The sequence below is a fragment of the Hyla sarda genome, chromosome 9 (assembly GCF_029499605.1).
Source record: "Hyla sarda isolate aHylSar1 chromosome 9, aHylSar1.hap1, whole genome shotgun sequence".
NCBI classification, from domain to species: Eukaryota; Metazoa; Chordata; class Amphibia; order Anura; family Hylidae; genus Hyla; species Hyla sarda.
In genome coordinates this window covers 35,897,635-35,921,102 of record NC_079197.1, presented here as the reverse complement: position 1 = coordinate 35,921,102, position 23,468 = coordinate 35,897,635, and the positions used below count along the sequence as shown (strand labels likewise).

At 42.8% G+C, this 23,468-nt stretch overlaps 1 protein-coding gene across 4 annotated transcripts in view; it reads left to right on the top strand.

The window, feature by feature from the left end:
* The window catches only part of LHX6 (LIM homeobox 6), a 159,384-nt gene that overhangs the window by 37,169 nt on the left and 98,747 nt on the right, over positions 1 to 23,468 (top strand). For 3 of the 4 annotated variants that reach the window (XM_056539541.1, XM_056539552.1, XM_056539543.1), the window contains one exon: positions 13,687 to 13,869. In XM_056539541.1, coding sequence (XP_056395516.1) covers positions 13,687 to 13,869 — 183 coding nt within the window. The remainder of the gene's footprint in view (positions 1 to 13,686; positions 13,870 to 23,468) is intronic. The other variant, XM_056539542.1, reaches the window with a different exon arrangement.

Here is a 23,468-nt window from a genome sequence, read left to right as displayed (position 1 = left end):
CAGATGGAAATCTGGTGAAAAATACCAGCAACAGGTTATATAATCGTCAGAAATAATGCTACTCCTCATGTCCACACCTTATCTAGAAAAGATGCTGAAAGATTGGTCACCATTCAAAGCTGACCATAGACATAACATTGTGTGGTGGCCCAGTATGGGATGGTGTTTCCCCATACTCTCCTGCCCTGTCAGGCAGTATCCCCAGGGCCCCCTGCAGTTGTTTTACCCCATGTAAATATGTTATGTATTTTATTGTATAATGTATCTTTAATAAAATATGCCATGTGATTGTTACCCAGGAGGTACTAGTGACCAGCTGACCCCAAAGGTGACCTATGGGCTCCCTGCTAGTCTCCCCCATATAAGCCCTGGGTGGAGCTAGCTCACTTTTTTTACACCAAGTCTTTGCTGAGGTCAGTCGTGCCTATAGTGTGTGTCCAGAGCAGTGCAGCCTCAAGTCAAGTCCTGCAGCCTCTAGTCAAGTCCTGCAGCCACAAGTCAAGTTCTGCAGCCTCAAGTCAAGTCCTGCAGCCTCAAGTCAAGTCCTGCAGCCTCAAGTCAAGTCCTGCAGCCACAAGTCAAGTCCTGCAGCCACAAGTCAAGTCCTGCAGCCACAAGTCAAGTCCTGCAGCCTCTAGTCAAGTCCTGCAGCCTCTAGTCAAGTCCTGCAGCCTCTAGTCAAGTCCTGCAGCCTCTAGTCAAGTCCTGCAGCCTCTAGTCAAGTCCTGCAGCCTCTAGTCAAGTCCTGCAGCCTCAAGTCAAGTCCTGCAGCCTCAAGTCAAGTCCTGCAGCCACAAGTCAAGTCCTGCAGCCTCAAGTCAAGTCCTGCAGCCACAAGTCAAGTACTGCAGCCTCAAGTCAAGCCCTGCAGCCTCTAGTCAAGTACTGCAGCCTCAAGTCAAGTCCTGCAGCCTCTAGTCAAGTACACAGTAAGCTAAAGTCACAGCCCTGTCAGTCCAAGTCATCCTGTCTCAAGTCAGCATGGCTTGCATCCAAATTGTCCAAAGTCCACTTTAAGTCCCAGCAAGCCCTAAGGTCTCTGAAGTCACTGGTCACCTCAATGGGCATAGCCAAGCTGTATAGACTGTTATACCTGTCTGACTCATTAAAGCTGCAGTTGTTCCATAACTTGGCATTGGAGTCATTATTTGCTCCCATGCCTAGCCCAGGATCCAGCGGTATTCCTTCGGGTGTAGAGGATAAACCACCCCCTGGTGTCACGAATGCAAGGGGTTAATACCATCTGCCCCTAGGGTAATATCCTCTGCCCTGCACCACACACACTACCGCCATTACCACAACTTTTTCATCAATACTATATCAATAATAGGACTAGTGACCTGTCACATAGCTGCAAAATTGACTATAATGTACCTTCACGTATCTCAGTTTTTTATAGAGTTACAAAGAAATTGTATGTCATGTATAGAATTTTATGACAGATTCTATAATAATCTTGAAGAAAAAAATATTTCATGCTGTAACAGAGGTTTTCCCTTCTAGATACATTACTTAACCCCTTAAGGACGCAGGGTTTTTCAGTTTTTGCCCCTTCGTTTTTTCCACATCACTTTCTAAAAATCATAACACTTTCAATTTTGCACATACAGACCCATATGAGGGCTTATTTTTTGCGCCACCAATTGTACTTTATAATGACATCAATCATTTCACCACATAATTTATGGTGAAACCAGAAAAATAATATTTGTGGGGCAAAATTGAAAAAAAAATTGCATTTTTTATCTTTTAAGGGCTTCTGATTCTATGCAGTGCACTTTTCGGTAAAAATGACACCATATGATTATTCTGTAGGTCCATACCGTTACAAGGTTACCAAATTTAGGTTTTATTTTATTTTATTACCTAAAAGTAGTAAAGAATTTATAACTACATGCACCAAAATTAGTTTGTGTAAAATTGTAGTCTTCTGACCCCTATAACTTTTTATTTTTCGATATACAGGGATGATTTTATCGGTACCATTTTTGTTTTGATGGGACTTTTTGATTGCTTTTTATAAATTTTTTTAGGGTACACAAAGTGACCAAAAATACGCAGTTTTGGACTTTGGAATTTTTTTATGTGTATGCCATTTTTATACTTGTATGCCATTTTTATAGTTCGGACATTTACGTATGCGGCGATACCACATATGTTTATTTTTATTTTTACTTAAATTTTTTTTTTTTTTATGGAAGGGGGGGGTGATTCAAACTTATTACTGAAGGGGTTAAATCACATTTCTTAACTCTTTTTAAACTTTTTCTTTGCACTTTTTAGTTCCTATAGGGGTCTATTAAATGCAATCCTTTGATTGCATACACTGAACAATGTTATGCCATAGCATAGCATTGATCAGTGTAATCTGTGCTCGATTGCTCCAGCATGGATCTCAGGCTTGGAGCAATCAAACGCCAATCGGACAGCGAGGAGCTAGGTAAGGTGCATCCTGCTGTTCTCTCAGCCACAATTTCACCACGGCGGTCCCGACCAACTCACTGAGCTAACTGGCAACGGGTCCTGGTTATCCACGGGTCCTGCTTGCTGATAGCAACCAGGACCTGCCGGGTGTGAAGTGCGCTCAACCCCTGAGTGCGCTTCACATATCGGGAGCCAGCGCAGGACGTAAATATATGTCCTGCATTGTTAAGGGGTTAAATACACCGGGTTATAGTGCGGGTGAACAGGAGACCGATGCAGGCTCTCTGACTAATAGACATACCGTCTGTCCAGCGCCCGGTCCCTCTGAAAATCCTCTTCTATCTTCGCTGAATTGTGCGCTGGAGGCGGGCCTGCTGGCTGGATTTGAATATTCATGAGCACTGGTCATGTGAGCGCTCAGTAGGCACAAGCGCCGTGTCGGGCGCCGGACAGAAGGTATGTATATTAGTCAGAGACCCCACATCCATCTCCTGTTCACCTGCTCTATAACCCGGTGTATTGGGCTCAGTGTGGGTGAACGGGATGACAGTTTTCCTTTAATAATATGTATGTATTATAATAATAATAATGTGACAATAATAATTAATGTGTCCTGGAGGAGGCCTGGGCACCAAGATTTTCTTTATTGTCTAAGAATTAGGATGTATTCACATGTTGCTTATTGTTGCAGTTTTTTTTTTGATCGGTGGGGGGCTCACACTGAGACCTAGACCTAGACCGACAAACACTTTCAAAACACGTCAAAAGTTATTTTTTTTTTTAAATGACAGGGACACTTTAAGAGCCGATTGCTATTATTTTCTGTTTGGCTGATATTTGCTGTTATCTCAACATCGCATACAATATGGCAGTCGTGTTAGTAATAAAATATGCATGTAATGAGTTTTGGTAATTTATCATAGCTGATAATAATAAAAGAAAATATTTGTCAGTGAAAGACTTTTTGTGATTATTTATTCACATTGTATTTAGCCATAAGATTATCTAAGTACTTATGTTTGTCACATTTAAGTAACTAGAATGTCAATCACGGCAATGAGATCCTGAAAACCTGTCACTGATAATAGCTTTGTGTGGTGCCCTGAGGGTCTGCACCTTTCCTCCTCCACATGTGCGCACCATTTGCACATTACTTTCATAATGTGACAATAAACAACATTTCCAAATGTTAGGCACACAAAGCGCTGACTTGTTCACCCTTATACAGTTGCAAGAAAAAGGAAGTGAACCCTTTCTTCCAATAAGACATAGAAAAACATAGACAAACACAATCTAACAAAACTAATAATACAGGACCAGTTGTAACCCTCATGTTATTTATTGAGCACATTGAGAAAACATCCACAGTGCAGGGAGAAAAAGTGTATAAACTCAAATTTAATAAACTGTAGATCATCGTTTAGAATCAGTCGCTCCTGACCAAAGTTTGCCATAGTTGCAAGGATAGGAACTGTACAAAGTTGTGAAGGAAATTTAAGACCAATCCTCCCTGTGTTCCAGTTTTAGGCCATGCTCACATGGCATAAAATGTGCAGAATGTCAGCATGGAAAAGACATGCAGACATCCTGCACATTTGAAGAAACCGGTGGGAGCTAGGACACTCCGTCTCATATGCGGCAAGGAAAATACGCAAAAAGAATAGACAAATCTTTTCTTTTTGAGGACGTCAGAATCAGGATTTTTGTGGCAGATGTTTCTACAGTGTGAACAGTGCAGCAGAATTCCACTGAAATCAATAGGACTCTGCTACAATCAAATGTCCGTGCAGAAAATTCCTGCAGAATTCCACACAAACATTCCGCCATGTAAACATACCCTAACAGTATTTCTAGGATCTCTTAGGTGCACAGTCCTCTTCAGGTCATGCCACAGCATCTCAATAGGGTTAGGCTATGTTCACACGCACAGAAAATCTCTAGCGGACTAGGTCATGTCTCATAGATTCAGCCATATTCAGCCATTTCTTAGATGGTTTACTTGTGTGCGTTGGGTCAGTGTCTTGACGTATAACCCAACAGCTCTTTAGCTTGAAGTAATGGACGGCTGTCCCCTGCTATCCTCTTGTAACATGTCTTTAAATTCATTATTCCTTCAATGATGCCAAGATATGAAGTCATTGAGGCAGCAAAGCGACCAGAAACCATGATGCTCCCTCCATCATGCTACACAGTGCGGGTCTTTATCCTTCAAACACAGGGGGAGATTTATCAAAACCTGTGCAGAGGAAAAGTTGCCTATAGCAACCAATCAGATCTCTTCTTTAATTTTTAAAAATGCCTCTGCAAAATGAAAGAAGCAATCTGATTGGTTGCTATGGGCAACTGCACCACTTTTCTTTTACACAGGTTTTGATAAATCTTCCCATAAAATTTTATATTTGTGCTAAATGTGTCCACAAGACATACTCAAAGAGGGATTCCAAAATATCTAGGTGTTCTTAGACAAACAGGCTACAATGTTTTCTTTTGGACAGCACCGGTTTCTTTCATGGTATCTTTACAAGAACACTGGGGGTTGCTATGGACAACTGCACCACTCTTCCTCTGGTTTTAATAAATCTCCCCAACTATCGCAGTTTTTAGAGCCTTCTGTAGGATTGTTGCTGTCACCCTTGGTTTCTTTCTCATGTCTTTCAGGATTGCATGTTGTGCTCTTTTTTTTTATTTTTTTACTACTCTCCAGTTGTTGTGGTTTGTATTGGTAGTCCAGTTGTTGTGGTTGGTATTGGTAGTCCAGTTGTTGTGGTTGGTATTGGTAGTCCAGTTGTTGTGGTTGGTATTGGTAGTCCAGTTGTTGTGGTTGGTATTGGTAGTCCAGTTGTTGTGGTTGGTATTGGTAGTCCAGTTGTTGTGGTTTGCATTGGTAGTCCAGTTGTTGTGGTTGGTATTGGTAGTCCAGTTGTTGTGGTTGGTATTGGTAGTCCAGTTGTTGTGGTTGGTATTGGTAGTCCAGTTGTTGTGGTTTGTATTGGTAGTCCATTTGTTGTGGTTGGTATTGGTAGTCCAGTTGTTGTGGTTGGTATTGGTAGTCCAGTTGTTGTGGTTGGTATTGGTAGTCCAGTTGTTGTGGTTGGTATTGGTAGTCCAGTTGTTGTGGTTTGTATTGGTAGCCCACTTGTTGTGGTTCGTATAGGTAGTCCAGTTGTTGTGGTTGGTATTGGTAGTCCAGTTGTTGTGGTTGGTATTGGTAATCCAGTTGTTGTGGTTGGTATTGGTAGTCCAGTTGTTGTGGTTGGTATTGGTAGCCCAGTTGTTGTGGTTTGCATTGGTAGCCCACTTGTTGTGGTTCGTATAGGTAGTCCAGTTGTTGTGGTTGGTATTGGTAGTCCAGTTGTTGTGGTTGGTATTGGTAGTCCAGTTGTTGTGGTTGGTATTGGTAGCTCAGTTGTTGTGGTTTGTATTGGTAGCCCACTTGTTGTGGTTCGTATAGGTAGTCCAGTTGTTGTGGTTGGTATTGTAGTCCAGTTGTTGTGGTTGGTATTGGTAGTCAAATTGTTGTGGTTGGTATTGGTAGTCAAATTGTTGTGGTTGGTATTGGTAGTCCAGTTGTTGTGTTTAGTATTGGTAGTCCAGTTGTTGTGGTTGGTATTGGTAGTCCAGTTGTTGTGGTTGGTATTGGTAGTCCAGTTGTTGATACTTAGCTGCCTTTTACTTTTAACATTAGGAGTGAGCTGCTATTAACTATTGTAGTTTATCTGCATTGTCTAGTTGGAATATTGTCTCAAGAGGCGTCAGGCTGTTGCTATATTCCTTTCACGTGTTTTTCAGTCAAGCTCTCCCTATTCAGATTGGCTTCTGCGCATAAGTCAAGCACACTATGAAGTCTGTGTATCCAAAGGACAGGGGATAAGATGTCTGATCGCGGGGGTCCCGCTGCTGGGGACCCCCGCATTCTACCATGCGGCAGCCACCTGTAACGGCTTCCAGAACCGCTGGAGGCCCTTAGGCTAATACCATCCCGACCATGGGGACGTAAGATTGTGACGTCACGACTCCGCCCCCGTGTGACATCACACCCCGCCCCCTCAATGCAAGTCTAAGGGAAGGGGCGTAACAGCTTTCACGCCCCCTCCCATAGACTTGCATTGAGGGGGCTGGTGTGATGTCACACGGGGGCGGAGTCGTGACGTCACAATCTTACGTCCCCGTGGTCGGGATGGTATTAGCCTGAGGGCCTCCAGCTGTTCTGGAAGCCGTTACAGGTGGGTGCTGCATGGTAGAATGCGGGGGTCCCCAGCGGCGGGACCCCCGTGATCAGACATCTTGTCCCCTATCCTTTGGATAGGGGATAAGATGACTAGGGGTGGAGTACCCCATTAACTGCAGGTACTACTGCTCCCAACATGGAGCACACTCTGCTCCATGTTGGGAGCAGGAGTATCTGCAGTTAAGGACAGATCACAGCGATCATCCTTCCTCCCTGAGATGCGTAGCGGCTTACTCCTGCGCTCGCATCTCTGCTCTGTACTCCAGCCGGCCACTCACCATTCATATTTCCTGCTGAGAGCTGTGATTGGCTGCCACCATCCGGCCAATCCCCACTCTGGGCGGAAAATATGAATGAGTGAGATGAATTTCTATTCACATCACTGGCCGGAGTATAGTGCAGAGATGCGAGTGCTGTATAGAGCCGCTCCACATCTCTGCTATATTATGGATGATCGCATTGGGTTTTATTTTATGTAGAGATACGTCACTCTCAAATAAAGTTGTGGGTGCAGGAGTAGGAATCCCAATCCTTAAACTGACAGATCGCCCCCGATGTCACTCCTGACACCCAATACGATCATGTTCCGTAGATAAGACTTTGCATACCACTTTAGAATTGAATCAAGGTAGCGGATTGCTGCGGAGGTGTAAGCATAGAGGTTGGCATATAGCCGTGCAGAGTAGGTGTCAGGAAGTGTGACCTGTAGTCGCTGGAGGTATGTCATACTACAGTTTGCACTTCCTGACACCTACTTTGTATGGCTATATGCCAACCTCTATGCTTACACCTCCGCAGCAATCTGCTACCTTGATTCAATTCTAAAGTGGCGTGCGAAGTCTTATCTACAGAACATGATCGTATTGGGTGTCAGGAGTGACACCGGAGGTGATCTGTCTATTAGTACAGGAACTACTACTTGATCATGGAACAGTGTGGTCTATGCTGGGAGTAGTAGTGCTACCTCAAAAAATATAAAAAATAAAGAAAAAAAAGTGAAACACACACACACACTACATTTTTATTATTGTCGGATACATTTTTAGTGCCCTGCCCGCCCACATAAATTGATCCCTGTTTAAAAATTAATAAAAATGTCGTTATAAAAAATATTAATTTCATTAAATACATTTTTTCCATCACTACTGCATCCTTTTAATTTTTTTCCTTTTTTTTTTTGTACCCAACAAATTTTGAAAAAACGTCAAAGGGGACAAAATGCAATTTCCACTCAAAGACAAAAAATGCCAGAAAAAACACAAGACAAAAAACGACAAACACAGGAAAATGCTGTGGTGTTTTTTCTGGCATTTTTTCTTGCATTTTTTTTTTTGTGCCACAAAAAAAAAAAAAAGTTGAAACTTAGCCTGACAGCAGTGTGGGAGTGAGGAAGATTTTTTTTGTTTTTGTTTTTTATTTTTCGATTTTACAAGCCTTAAAATGTATTTTTTTTTTCAATTTCCCCTTTCGAATGAGCCTTTAAGCAAAAATACTTATCTGAGAATATTTCACATGCAGATATAAAAATACACAGGAAGCAACTCAAGTAATCTTGATGTGACTCAATGTCAATGTAAAGGTCCACAGTTTTCCCCCAATAAATACCCACAGACAATTATTAATCAATTAATGCTGCCATTCAGTGCTCATTTAATGCAGCTATTTAGAGGTCAATTAATGCTGCCACCCACAGAATAGTCATAACAATAATATCTCCACCCACAGTATAATTAGTGTGAAAACCCACCAGCCTTCATTACAATGAATGCCCCCACCCACAGTATAATTAAACCTGCCACCCACACATGGTACAATTAATGTAAAAACTCCCCCACTGTATAATTAATGCTGCCACCACCCACTTTCCGTATCATTAATACCGTTAACTTGTACTATTAATGCATCAACATACAGTACAACTCAAAAGAAATGTGCATTGCTATTCTCATTGAAGTCACTGAGGTGTGACAGAAACAATGCCACTTAACTGATTCTCTCAATCCCCATTAATACATGTGGCAATGTGGTGAGCACTGGAAACATTGTTGGGAGGCCTTCTGGCTAAGATCAAGTGTAGTATTTGTTCTTATCAGTGCTAGGATTTGGGCATTGATATAGGATGGATGCTGCATGGAGGGGGAAGGTGTACCAGGGCGTTCCGGGGCTGGTTCTGAGGAATCAGCTCGACGGCTGCCCCGATGTGACCTGTTCCCTTCGGGTCTCGCCATGAGGCTGAGAGGGTCTAGAGCCAAGGTACTTTAGTGCCTCGGGGAGTGGTGACCCCGAGGTGCTGAAACTCACTGGGAGTATTGGCACCATGAACTCTTCACCTTGTGGCACTCACCTCTTGATTCCCGGTCTTCTGGCTAGGATCAGATACATTTTTAGAGATCCGGACGGATGTCCGGGCAATGTATCTGCGCGCATTCATTTCTTTATTTATTTTTTGTCACTGTGTCACTTTTTGTGTGTTTTGTGTCCATAGGATTTATAGGATGCAGTAGCCCTTCTGGGTGTCCCTCCTAGCGTTCTAGGGGAGGTGTGTGTGGCCATTAGGTTCCGCACATCCCTGCAAAAACCCTGGGTACTCCTGCATGGGCAGGGTACCGACCGTTCTCGGCTCTGCGGGAAGATACCTTGGCTAAAGCCACGGGGAAAATTTGTGGTTCCTTAGTAGCTTCGGCGAAAAGGGACATCGACCCTGAAACCCCTGTCGGAGAAGGGCTTGCGATAGACCGCATCCTTTGTGCACATTTTTTTATGTAACACAATTGCACTTTTTCTTGCACTTTGGGTGATTCAAGAGCACATTCCTCGGCTCTTAAAAAAAAAAAACGAATAAACAATGTTGAGAGTTAGAAATAAGCTAGTAGTCCCTGAAGTGGATACCAGCTGAGTGGTGTTAACCCCCAAAAGTCCCTTCTGTGTTCCACACACCTTTCAACGTAGCTGTTTCCTTACATAAAGCCTAGGAATGAGACTTCTTACAGCCAGGGTCTCGGTGAACAACTTTCACTTTCATTGAAGGGGTATTCCAGGAACATTTTTCATTTGACTATGCTACAGAGGCTGTAAAGTTAGTGCAGTTCATAATATAGTGTCTGTACCTATCTCGCATTCTCATCTGATCTTTGCTTTGGATGTTCATTTTTAACTAGCATACGAAATAACTCCTGTATTCCCAGGATGCAGTGGGGCCGAGACACATCCTCACTAGTCAGGTGATGACAGGGAGCCTGTTCTGCTTCAATAGGTGGAGCGACCACAGGGAATTTGTAACAGATCGAGGCACCCTGGTTAGAAAGCAATAGTCTTTTGTATGGAATTCAGCTCGTTTGTGGTTCAATAGGTGGGGTGGCTGATGTGTGGGAGGGAGAAAAGTGGAATTATGGGGTTTGTAGTAAAAGTCAAAGCTCCCACAGGAAATATCCAGTTCACAAAAAGCTAGCCACAGTGTTATGGTAATCTCACAACATAGCCATTTAGCCCAAAGACAAAATCACCTTATGGTGGATAATCCCTTTAACTCTTGATGCAGTTCAATACAGTTCATATACTTTGAAGGTAGTTTGACAAAGTACAGCTTTCTAGTACAACTTTAGACTCAAGAGAAGCAGATTCTCATCAATGTCCTTTACCAGACTATGTTTATTAGCAAAAATGATAACTTTGTTGCTTTGGCACATGAACTTGAGGATGTCTAGTGCAGATGTAAACTGATGTGAGAACTTACTGATGCACCAGATTAATGTCCTAATTACTTGAGCAAATAAAACAAGGATCTCACACGGCGGGGTGGACTCTGGCACAAGAGACTGTAGAAATCCACTCCACTTACTTTTGTGGCAATCATGGTGAAGAGCTAAATAATCCTTGCAGCAGGACTTTATTTGCTAGGCACAGACTTAAACTTGCATGTAGACAGGACTAGTTCAAATGGGGCCTAATTTTATGGAGATATGCCTGATGCAGCTATACCTAGGTACACAAGGCTCAGTCTTCTTAGGGATGTGAAGAAGTGTGAAAGAAGCTGAGGAACATCTTGACTAGTTCTAGCTTTTAAATGAAATCTGTCAGCCTTTTTACCCACAATAAACCCAATACACTGAATTATAGTGGGGGTGCAACGAGGGGTCACTTACTTAAATATCTCCAGTAGGTCCTGAGATATGTCCCCCAGGAGATCCTCTGCTAAATTCAGTGAATTGCTTCCAGGGGGCGGGGCTTTGCCAGCTCAATTTACATATTCATTATCTGTGACTCCACTTCACTATGATGTGGAGTCACAGACAATTTAAATGTAAATTGAGTGGGCGGAGCTTCATCTTCTGTGCGCGATTCACAGAATTTAGCAGAGGATCTCAGGACCTACTGGACATATTTAAGTAAGTGACCCCTCGTTGGACTCCTGTTCACCCACATGACAGTTTTCCTTTAACTAACTTAGCCAGAGAACCTCTTCTTCCAGGCTAGGAATTTGGAATTTTGACAGCTCCTGTCGCTATTGGCTATAAGTCTTACATGTAGGGGTCAAGTCCTGGAAAAAAAAAATGGGGGAACTCGCCCATGATTTGCATGGTGTTCTTGCTGTGTAAAAAGTGCAGGAATTCAGTTCCCACACATTCCTGCAGGACTTGACCCCTGCTTATGTGTGTATGTGTTTGACAAAAAAACAATGTAAAAAGACACATATTCAATGTTGAATAAAAGTTGCCTAGACATTCAGCACCCGTAATACACATTTACTGTCCAGCAACCCTCATATTTACTTCAGTCACCTGACTAAGTTCAGCATATCAGCTGGTACAGCTCCTGCCTGACCACCACAACAGCAGTCATGGGCTCTTCACCTTTGCTCTGCTTGCTTAAAATCAGTGATGGGCATCTACTGTTCCCCCTGTTCTAACAGTCTGGAAAGGTCCCAGAGATCAGACTCTGCCAGTCAGGATTTTGGATCAGGGAGTCTTTTTTTTTATTAGGCTCTTTTATGATTTTTGAAAGGGAGCGGAGAATACGGTCTGGATCTATGCTAAAGATCCAGACTGTCTCTGCACACCATGGCTTTATTGCTTTGCTATAATTTTCGCATTTTTGCATGATTTTGAATTTCTACAGAGGAGCTGAATAAGTACTTTGGAAACATGGGTGAACAAATTCTGTAACGTCGCTTTATGTTCTGGAGTGCTGCTTCTTCTTTTGTACATCGGTCTTTTTCGATGTCATTGAGTTGGGTCCATGGCACTTATTGTTACTATAGAGCAGTGGTTCTTAACCTTGTTGGAGGTACTGAACCCCACCAGATTCATATGCGCATTCACGGAACCCCTCTTAATTGGAAAAATAAAATATAATTTTTTCAAATTCAAAACATAGGAGGTATATATTTAAGTATATATTTATATATAGGTGCACAAAATGAACAAAACCATTAAAGAACAAAGAACAAAACCATGAAAACATGATTTTCACACAAAAACATAATGAATATTTACTGCAAATCAGTGGGACTTCTGCTGTTGTCTTTCAGAGACCAGTTCAGAAATGCGCGGCTTTACCTTGGCCTGTCATTTCATTTTCGCAACAATGGCAGTGTTCCCTTACATTAGGCAGGCAGTGTTCCCCCACATTAGGCAGGCAGTGTTCCCCCACATTAGGTTGGCAGTGTTCCCCCACATTAGGTTGGCAGTGTTCCCCCACATTAGGCAGGCAGTGTTCCCCCACATTAGGTTGGCAGTGTTCCCCCACATTAGGCAGGCAGTGTTCCCCCACATTAGGCAGGCAGTGTTCCCCCACATTAGGCAGGCAGCGTTCCCCCACATTAGGTTGGCAGTGTTCCCCCACATTAGGCAGGCAGTGTTCCCCCACATTATGTAGGCCAGTGGTCTTCAACCTGCGGACCTCCAGATGTTGCAAAACTACAACTCCCAGCATGCCCGGACAGCCAACGGCTGTCCGGGCATGCTGGGAGTTGTAGTTTTGCAACATCTACAAGTCCACAGGTTGAAGACCACTGATGTAGGCAGTGTTCCCCCACAGACATACAGTTTATACAGTGTAAGGCTGGAGGCTGTATACCTGTGTACTGCCCACTTCAGTGCTCGGCTATAGCAGTAGGTCTCGGGACCGGTGGTCGGAGCACCGAACATGACGTGCTGCTGGTCACTTACCAAGCTGGCCAGCGCGCATCTTCCTCCTTCTCTATCCTCCGGTCCTCGGCAACTTTGTTTCCATGGGTGCACAAACGGGATGTCAGTGACGTCCCGGCATGCGCTATGTCCCGGGAGCCCTGCGTTTATAAGCTCAACGTGGGGCCGCAGGGAGTTAATAGTGATGGGGGGAATTGCCCCATTACTACAGGACGGGCAAACACCGGCTCTGCTCGGGGCCTCGGGCCAGCTCGGGGGCTCAAGCAATTGCTTGGTTTGCCTGTCCTGTTGCGACCTCCCCCACCGAACCCCCGGGACTGACTCACCGAACCACTGCTATAGAGTTTCATCGTACTTTGCTGCTCCAGTTACTTTGTGCACGAGAGCCCAGATGCACATTCTAATTCTGTGCCCCCTGGAGATACACCCCTAAAGTCCTGCCTTTTGGGGACAAGGGTGGATGGGGTCCTTGTACAATGTGTTGGCTGTAGAATGGGAAATAATAACTAGATGACAGTTCATAAAGTATATTTCTTCTTTCATATAGTTTGAATCCCTGACGGGAGGATTTGATGGATCTCATTCATTCCCTCATCCAATGCTGTAACTCATCCAATGCTGTTAACATTCATTTTAATATGTTGTCCAACAATTGAACTTTTTGGCACACACAGGGGCAAACAAAGCTTGGAATTAGTGGTAGCTGCAAATAAGTCAAAAGGGAGTCTAACACCCAGGTAAGGTGAGATAGAAAAGATTGGGCAAAGAAAGCATCAGCAACATAGAAATGTAGCCTGCAATAATGGCGACAATACTTTGTATCAATGCACTGACAGTCAAATATATTAGAAAGATAATGATCAATAATGAGAATTTCTTTATCCTCAGTCACAGTCAGATGATGAAAACCTGCCCTGTAATCTGGAAAAAGAGGATCGCTCTTCTCCAAGCCCCCCCTCAACGCCATCAGTGTGCTCTCCACCATCTTCTTCATCCTCTTCTATACCCTCAGATGGGAAGAACATCTGCTCCAGTTGTGGCTTGGAGATCCTAGACAGATATCTGCTCAAGGTACAGATTTTCTACCATTCTTATAATAACACTAATGATAAAACCCCAATGTCACATATAGAAGCTAATAATTGCTTATATGCCTTTATATATATTTGTGGGTACCGTATATACTCGAGTATAAGCCGACCCGAAAATAAGCCGAGGCCCCTAATTTCACCCCAAAAACCCAGGAAAAGTTATTGACTTGACTATAAGCCTAGGGTGGGAAATAAATCATCCCCCCATGTCATCATCCAGACCCCTGTTATCATCCCCCCCCCCCGCTTCATCATCACCGCCTGTCAATCCCTTCATCAGTGGTCTTCAACCTGCGGACCTCCAGATGTTGCAAAACTACAACTCCCAGCATGCCCGGACAGCCTTTCCGGGCATGCTGGGAGTTGTAGTTTTGTAACCTCTGGAGGTCTGCAGGTTGAAGACCACTGTGGCCTTCGTCATCATCCAGACCCCCCCCCCCTTTAGTTTTCTACTCACCTCCCCTCGGTGGGAAGGAAGGGTAAGCTGGTCCGGGCCATCTATTCTGCAGGGACCGTCCGGTGGGGAAGGTTAGTCGTTCCGGGCTGTTCATTTTCACCGGGGGGGCCCTCTTCTCCAAGCTCCGGGCCTGTCCCGGACTAGTGACGTTGCCTTGACGACGACGCACAGGGACGTTCATCCGCGTCTCTGTGCGTCGTCAAGGCAACGTCACTAGTCCAGGGCTGGCCCGGAGCGCAGAGAAGAGGCCCCCCCCCCCCCCCCGGTGAAAATGGACAGCCCGGAACGACTAACCCTCCCCACTGGACGGTCCCTGCAGCATAGATGGCCCGGACCAGCTCACCCTTCCTTCCTACCAAGGAAGGTGAGTAGAAAACTAAAGGGGGGGGGGGGTTTGGATGATGAAGAAAGCTGCAGTGGTCTTCAACCTGCGGACCTCCAGAGGTTTCAAAACTACAACTCTCAGCATGCCCGGACAGCCGATGGGCGTCCGGGCATGCTGGGTGTTGTAGTTTTACAACATCTGGAGGTCCGCAGGTTGAAGACCACTGAGAAGGGATTGACAGGCAGAGAGTTCACTCGAGTATAAGCCGAGGGGGGCGTTTTCAGCACGAAAAATCATGCTGAAAAACTTGTCTTATACTCGAGTATATACGGTATATGCAAAGTGGATAAGAAATTTAACCATGATCTTTGACAATACTAGTTATTCAATTTGATCTGCATTAGTGGTCAGTGAGGAAGTAGCAGAGCGTAGAAACAGTGCATGATAACATATGTAAGTAAAAAAAAAATGAAGAACTGCTAGGAGGCTGGTGGTCGCACTGTTAAAAAACATGGCACGGGACTATTACTGGTTAGATGGCACTGAAGCTCCACTGATGTGGAGAACATGGCTGGCACAGATTATGGGGCATGATATTTGGAACTGTCATTGACCCAATGTCACTTTAATTTATCGTGGTTATAATTGGCAAATGCTGGTTAATGTTTGTGCGGTTATACATGTCTATATGTCTGAGGTTCCCCTTAATAGAACTCTATGTATTCGAATGGAGGTATATTTATGCTAAATGTTGACTCGGCTTGAGATACATTAGATTGTAGTCCCTGTAGTGGATGTTGATGTGGCAATCCTATTTAATGCAGGCACCTGGAAATGCACATTTGTGAAAAGGTAAAGGAACACTCCAGACAGAACTGATAGAATTGTTATGCCTAGGGTAGGAGCCTGGCTTGTAGAAGTGAATGGGGGCCTTTCTACAGTAACCAGGGCTGGTCACTATGCAGTTAATTGGTTATCCAGGAAAAAACTTTTTTCATATATCAACTGCTCCAGAAAGTTAAAGAAATTTGTAAATTACTTCTATTAAAAAGTCTTAATCCTTTCAGTATTTATGAGCTGCTGAAGTTGAGTTGTTCTTTTCTGTCTAAGTCCTCTCTGATGACACCTGTCTCGGGAACTGTCCAGAGTAGAAGTAAATCCCCATAGCAAACGTCTTCTACTCTGTGCAGTTCCCGAGACAGACAGAGGTGTCAGCAGAGAGCACTGTTGCCAGACAGAAAAGAACAACTCAACTTCAGCAGCTGATAATTATTGGAAGGATTAAGATATTTTAATAGAAGTAATTTACAAATCTGTTTAACTTTCTGGAGCCAGTTGATATAAAAATAAAAGTTTTTTCCTGGAATACCCCTTTAATGGAACCAACTGCTCTTGGCCCCATTGATTATGTGGTGCAGGTGCCGAGGATATGCGAAAATCTTTGTTCACACAACAGAATGTCCACACGTAGACTCTCCTAACGGACCTTCGGCAACCTGCATTCTGTGCAGACTCTGCACAAAGAATGAACATGTTCATTCTTTGTGCGGACATGGAAAATGGAATTTCTGTGCCGAAAACATCTGCCACGGAAATGTTACCGTGTGCACAAAGCAGCAGAATCCCGTTGAATTCAAAGGGACTCTGCTGCAGCAGAATCTTCATGCCAAATTCCAAAGCGGAATTCGGCACGGAAATTCTGACATGTGAACATGGCCTAATGGGCAATGATTTATGCCACTTTTAAACGCCGTGATTGTCTAAAGGGTAATGCCCAACTTCGGCCCGATTGGCTGATGTCCTCCATTAGTAGTGGTTCATTAGCTGTGGATATATAGTGCACTGAGCTCTTCAGTGTGCTTTTGTACAGCGGACAGGGTACAGGACATACCTTGTCCTTAATGCTGTGTTCATATTCACAGTTTTTTAAATTATTTTATTTATTATTAAAAACAAAAACTCAAATGATCAAGCTTCCAACAAGTCCTAATAAAAAAATTCTACTTTTTGTATCTTCTGCTCTAACAAAGACTTATGTGTCTCCAGGGTAACAGACTACAAACAGTGTGTAGTCATGAGCTGGCATTCCCTTCAGGTATTTGTCAACCAGCTCTCTCTCCTGAAACCCCATACACTTCTACCCTTGTCTTGGCACGTGTGTCCTGAATGTAGAAAGGAAAGTAAGCTGCAACCACCCATATCAAGGGAAAAGTCTTCCAGTTCTTTGAGATTTCTGGGCTGTCTGTCACGCACTGCTCTTTTAAGGTCTATCCATAGATTTTCAATTATGTTGAGGTCAGGAGATTGCGAAGGCCATGGCACAACCTTCAGTTTACGCCTCTTGATGTAATCCCCCGTGGATTTGAGGTGTGTTTAGGATCATTATCCATTTGTAGAAGCCATCCTCTCTTTAACATCAGATTTTTCACAGATGGCATCAAGTTAGCATCCAAAATTTGCTGAAATTTTATTGAATCCATTTTTCCTTATACTCGTGAGATGTTCCCTGTGCCACTGGCTGCAATACAACCCCATAGCATGATTGATCCACCCCATGCTTAACAGTTGGACAGAGGTTCTTTTCATTAAATTCTGTTCCCCTTCTTCTCCAATCGTAACTTTGCTCATTCCGGCCAAAAAGTTCAATTTTAACCTCATCGTTCCACAGAACTTTTTTCCAAAATGCATCAGGCTTGTCTATATGTTCATTTGCAAAGTTCAAATGCTGATTTTTGTGGTGAGGATGTAGAAGAGGTTTTCTTCTGATGACTCTTCTATGAAGACCATATTTGCACAAGTATCTCTTTATAGTGGAATAGTGTACCACAACTCCAGTGTCTGCCAGGTCTTTCTGGAGGGATTGTGCAGTCAAACGTGGGTTTTGAATTGTTTTTCTCACAATCCTGCTAGGTGTTCTGCCTGATATTTTTCTTGGTCTTCCAGATCTTGCTTTAACTTCCACTGATGACTGCCATTTCCTGATGACTGCCATTTCTTAATTACATTCCGAACAGAGGATATTGACATCTGAAAACATTTTGCTATCTTCTTATAGCCTTCTCCAGCTTTGTGAGCGTCAACTGTTTTCAGTTTTAGATTTCTAGACAACTGCTTAGAAGAACCCATGGTGCTGATTGTTGGGGCAAGGTCAGATGAGCCTGGGCATTTAAAACCTTTGAGATTGACATCACCTGGTCTTCCCAGATAATGATTGAGAACAATCCATGACACTGGCAGGTCTCAGCTTTGCAAAGGGGGCAGTGCATGCTATAAATTCTGCAGGGTGCCCAAACTTTTGCAGACACCATTTTTTGGTTTTCTGTTATTTTGAAAGTGTAAATGATGGAAATAAAATCTAACTTTTGTTGACATATTATAAGAATGTCTAATCTATAATTTGATGCCTTTTGGAGATTTTTCCATCTTTCCTTGGCTTCTTTATGCACATTAATACAAATTTTTACCTGGGGTGCCTAAACTTTTGATCCCCCCTGTACATATTAGATCAGTGTTTCCCAACCAGGGGGCCTCCAGCTGTTGCAAGGCTACAACTCCTAGCATGCTTAGACAGCCATTGGCTATCTGGGCATGCTGGGAGTTTTAGCCACAAGCAGCCCCAAGCAGTTTTAGCCCTAAGCAGGCCAGAGCTACCGATTTTAGCCAACCATGTGCATGTTCAATCTGCTCAATAAATAATTCTAGGGGAGATAAGCTGCCCCCAGCGGTGTTCCCTAATACACAAACAAGCCAAGCATTTATGCGTATGGGGCAAGTGTGGAAAGATAGCTGGCCTGACTGTGTATACCAATTTGGCAAGACTAATGAAAAGGAGTATGACTACAGGATCAGTATGTTTGTAGTCTGTTACCATGGAGACATATAGGTATGTAAAGGAGCTGTAGACACAAAACAGTATTTTTTTTTCAGACTATTTGCAGACTTGCTTTGCTTTTCATTTTAGTTGAATTGAAGCAACTGTATACATATATATTTAAAGTTTTGTCTTTTTTTGCCTTACATGCAGGGTTTGGTTTTCTTAGGGGGCCAAATATTTAGTGCCCACAGGCTCCTTATGTGCCAATCTGGCACTGTGGGTAATAATAATGTGACTGTGGAGATGTTACTATTATGCTGGCAAGGTTTTGGTCTATCTTTATTTTCCCCAATCTGTGGCAGTCCATCTGTGGCACAACTACAATTCCCATCATTGCCAGCCAACCAAACATTGTCCAGGAATGATGGGAATTGTAGTTTTGCAATAGCTGGACAACCTCACGTTGGAGAACACTGTTCTATCCTACCAGCCAGACTGAAACATGTTCTTCAATAAATAAACATATGTATCTTCCCTTTAAATCAAAAGAAGTCTCCAGAAGGACACACGCAGACCTACAATTATCTGGCTATTGTATGTATGTTTTCTCTTTCGTGTACTTTTGATCGTTCTTTAAAACAAAATCAAAAACATTTTGGACTTTCTCACAACACATATGACTCCTGTTATGACTTTTGCTGATAATTGCAAAAAAGAGAAAACAGAGCGAGGGTAAAGCAGGCTTGACGAAATGTCAGATGACCTTCAACCCCTCTTGGTGACTAGCAGTCACTTTAAAGGGAAATGTTCTTTCGTTACAAGGAGAGTTTATTTTCGAATACTGGTCATAACCCATATGGACGTAGTTTACCAATGCTGTTTCTTTTTCACATTTTTCTTTAAGGAAACAAGTGCTCTCCACAGGGGTTTAGCTTTAGGGGTGCAGAGGTAGCAATTGCATTGGGGCCCAGGAGCCTAAGGGGGCCCCAAAGCCCATCTGCCCCATAAGAGACCAGTATTATAATTGGCATATGGGGCCCTGTTACAGATTTAGCATCAAGGCCCAGAAGTTACAAGTTACGTTTCTGGTTCTCCACTACCATTGCTGATGAAATATTTTACAACCTATTTATTTTATATATACATTTTGAAATCTGAAATTATTTCATAACAAATACCAGCAGATTTGTACACTGGACTGTTTAAGGACTTTTTTTCTGGCCAAATAAGAGGATGGGTTGGTTTTTTTTTATCACCATTAACTTTATTTTATTAACTATATGTGTAATCATTTTTATTAGCAAAATTAGGGTATTCCCAAAAATATCCACAAGATAGCCCATCAATATTTGAAAAGATCCTGAAGAAGATTGCTCCATACCTTGGCGCACATTTACTATAGATGAGGTGCCACAATTGAGGCTCCTAATGCACGACTGATTTATTTATTATGTTGTGTGCACCATAAAGAACAGGAATACGCACCTTGTCTGACATGGGGGTGTGGCTTCTCATGAAAGGGGTTTGGTATAGGTGGAAAGAGGCATGGCCAAAAATGTGATACCATACATTTTGGTGCAATACCTTTGCCTAAAGTAAGGCAACTAGTAAATTGGTGTAAACTTTGTCTAAACAAGACAGTGCAAACTTAGACTGGACAGTCTTCAGATGTGCCAGGTTTATGAATCAGATTGTGCCCCTGCGCTAAACCCGGCACATTTAAAGTCTGTCCATCTAGGTTTTCTCTGTCTAAGAAATAAACTGTTTTAGTAAAGTCCCCCCCATTGTGTAGTGGTCCATGCAGGGTTACAGCAATTTGGCTACCATTGACTTTATTGGGAGCTGAGTTCCATAACCTAACATGACCACTACACAATGTACGGAGCTGTCCACTTCCGTCTTTCTTTAATGTATATGCACTGTATAGGCACTGCAGCTCTGGCAAGCAGCTGGTTGATGGAGGTGCTGGGAGTATAACCTCCACAGATATTATCAGATATAATATCAGATATTAATGGCCTATCCAAAAAGAATCCTGGTCTGGCTTTTGCATCTTCTTTTCCCTTTGGCTAAAAGATGATGGTCCTGAGCGAAGAATTAACTTAGAACTCTCTAATAGGATACTGGAAAAAAATGTTTTCAAGAGAGTAGTGTAACAAGTCTTCTTGTAGTGTTACTGTGTTCCCTGCATACAACTTCTTCTGGTACCTTATCATCTACAAGAGCTTAGTGGGTTATTGCAGTGGGGGGAAAACGTTTTTTGGAGGCGCTGCACAGTTTGTAGAGCAATGAGGCAAGACACAAGAAGAACAGGACAACAAATGATTTTATTTTTGTATTAGGGACAACGCGTTCGGCATTCACCAATGCCTTCCTCAGGTCCCCTAACAATTCCCAGGAACAGATTGTGCTGCGTGCTGGAATGTTGGTCTGGATGTCCTAACAGAGATCTGTGCTGGCACGGTCTGTCAGACTGCGCCAGTACAGATCTCTTTCAGGACGTTCGGACCAGCACCCAGCACGCAGCACAATCTGTTCCTGGGAATTGTTAGTGGACCTGATGAAGGCATTGGTGAATGCCGAAACGCATTGTCCCTATTACAAAAATAAAATAATTTGTTTTCCTGTGCTGCTCGTGTCTTGCCTCGTTGCTCTACAAACTGTGCAGCGCCTCCAAAAAAAGTTTTTTTCCCCACTGCAATAACCCACTACATTCTAACATCGGCCTCCAATCGGGGAGCCCGATACAGGCCAGAGTGAAGCATCCAGTACCTACAACCGTCTCTGCTATCACTCTTGCTGCACTTAATGGTGCAGCCATGATTACAAAGGTCGGTATATCACTTCGGTGTGGTGGAGGGTGCACGCCAGTGAATATACCTCTACAGAGAGCACCCCTTTGTTTGTTTTTTATTTCTCCTTTCAAGATCTACAAGAGCTGTGATAGAAGAAATGGTTTTTATGCACTACAAATTATCTCTTAGGCTAGGTTCTAATCTGCATCGGACACAACGATAGAAACCTCAGTTGCATTTCCTTTACAATAGCTGAAGGAAATAGAGGAGCTCCCAACACCATGGTGGTAACCCAATGGCCCCTATTATAGTCAATGGCTTCTGTCAGACTCCAATGTCGAACCCAGCATTCATGTTTGGTTTTCTCTTCTTTTGACAGAACTGAAAACAGGTAATATTAGCAGAGTTGTGACCCTAGCCTAAATGATATTTGAAGTTTCTAGGAAGACAAAATTGATAGTATTGTTTTGGGTACTTTGTGTTGCATAGCCAGAGATGGAGATGTTTTAAACATGTTAAATTCAGGACCCTTGCATTAAATGAGAAGATTGGCGATTGTATGGCATGTTTAGGCCATTTCTGTGGTGAGCATAGCTGGTATATTGTGCAGATTGTGATTACATGGCACATGCGGCTCACATTTACAGGTATACATCCTGTTTATTTATTATTGAACCAATAATGTAGTGTCTGATGAGTGATATGTGAGATCCATGGCTTTGGGTGTGTGCACAGCATTTTTTACCAAGGTCCCCAACTCTCTTGGCACAACCCATATTTAATTGTATTTGTATCTTCCCTCAGTGCCCCATGGCTACCCTCTCTCTGGAATCAATGGTTCATGTCCCTTGCATCACAAGTGGCGGCATATTTATTCAGGCCAAAATGGCTGCCTCCGGAGTGTTTTGACAACCCACATTAAATTCTCTTGATTTCATATTATGCACTTCAATATGTCAATGACAATCAACCTGACATCTTCCTCCATACTAGAACCATTGTGATCTATTCCCTGCTGATGAGTAATGTGGATGAACATTCTCTATTTTTCGTCCTTCTCTTGGGTAAACATGTCAGATTGTCTTATAATCCGGCCATCACAGATTCCTCATAGTGACTGATAAAATTATAGCATGAAGAACATTCTTCTCCCTGCAGGTAAAACTTCCTTTCATCTCTATTTATTTTAAAGTGTGACCCCTAAAACTAGCATGGGACTAGACATCCCATGATGATTCGTTGGATTAACACGGCAATGTTTACATAGGGTATATGTATAAGGAATACGTACGAGCTCTGACAGATGTGGCTTGTTAATGTAAACACACTCAAACGTGTCAAGTCTTTGCTGACGACCAAAACCTTCCCGTATAGCAGAACTGGCTCTATAGTGTCCTTTCTCTGAACTGGTGGCCAACATCTAGTATGTATTTCAAGAAAAACGCTACTAGCATTGACCACTTTCTCACCGGAATGAGCAATAGTGTAAAATAACAAACACTAAGTTCCTATCCAGAATAATATAATAATAGCTGTGTCCTATTTCACAGCAGTAAAAATGATACTAAGATTTTATCATTGTATCCACATTTCAAATCGAAAACAGTAGTTGGAGTCCATTCTCAAAAGCAAAAAGTATTTAAAATCTTAAAAGTACTTTGGATTTAAAGGGGTATTCCGGTGTAAAACTTCTTTTTTTTTTTTTAAATCAACTGGTATCACAAAGTTAAACAGATTTGTAAATTACTTCTATTGAAAAATATTTACCCTTTCAGTACTTTTAAGCAGCTGCATGCTAGAGAGGAAATTCTTTTGTTTTTGAATTTCTATTTTGTCTTGTCCACAGTGCTCTCTGCTGACACCTGATGCCCATATCAGGAACTGTCCAGAGCAGCATAGGTTTGCTATGGGGATTGTCTCCTGCTCTGGACAGTTCCTGATATGGGCATCAGGTGTCAGCAGAGAGCACTGTGGACAAGACAAAAAATAAATTCAAAAAGCAAAGAATTTCCTCTTTAGCATACAGCCGCTAAAAAGTACAGAAGGGTAAAGATTTTTTAATAGAAGTAATTTACAAATCTGTTTAACTTTCTGGCACCAGTTGATTTAAAAAAAAAATGTTTTCCACCGGAGCACCCCTTTAAGGAAGGACCTTTTACCGGATTAACCAGATAATAAGCCCAGAAGA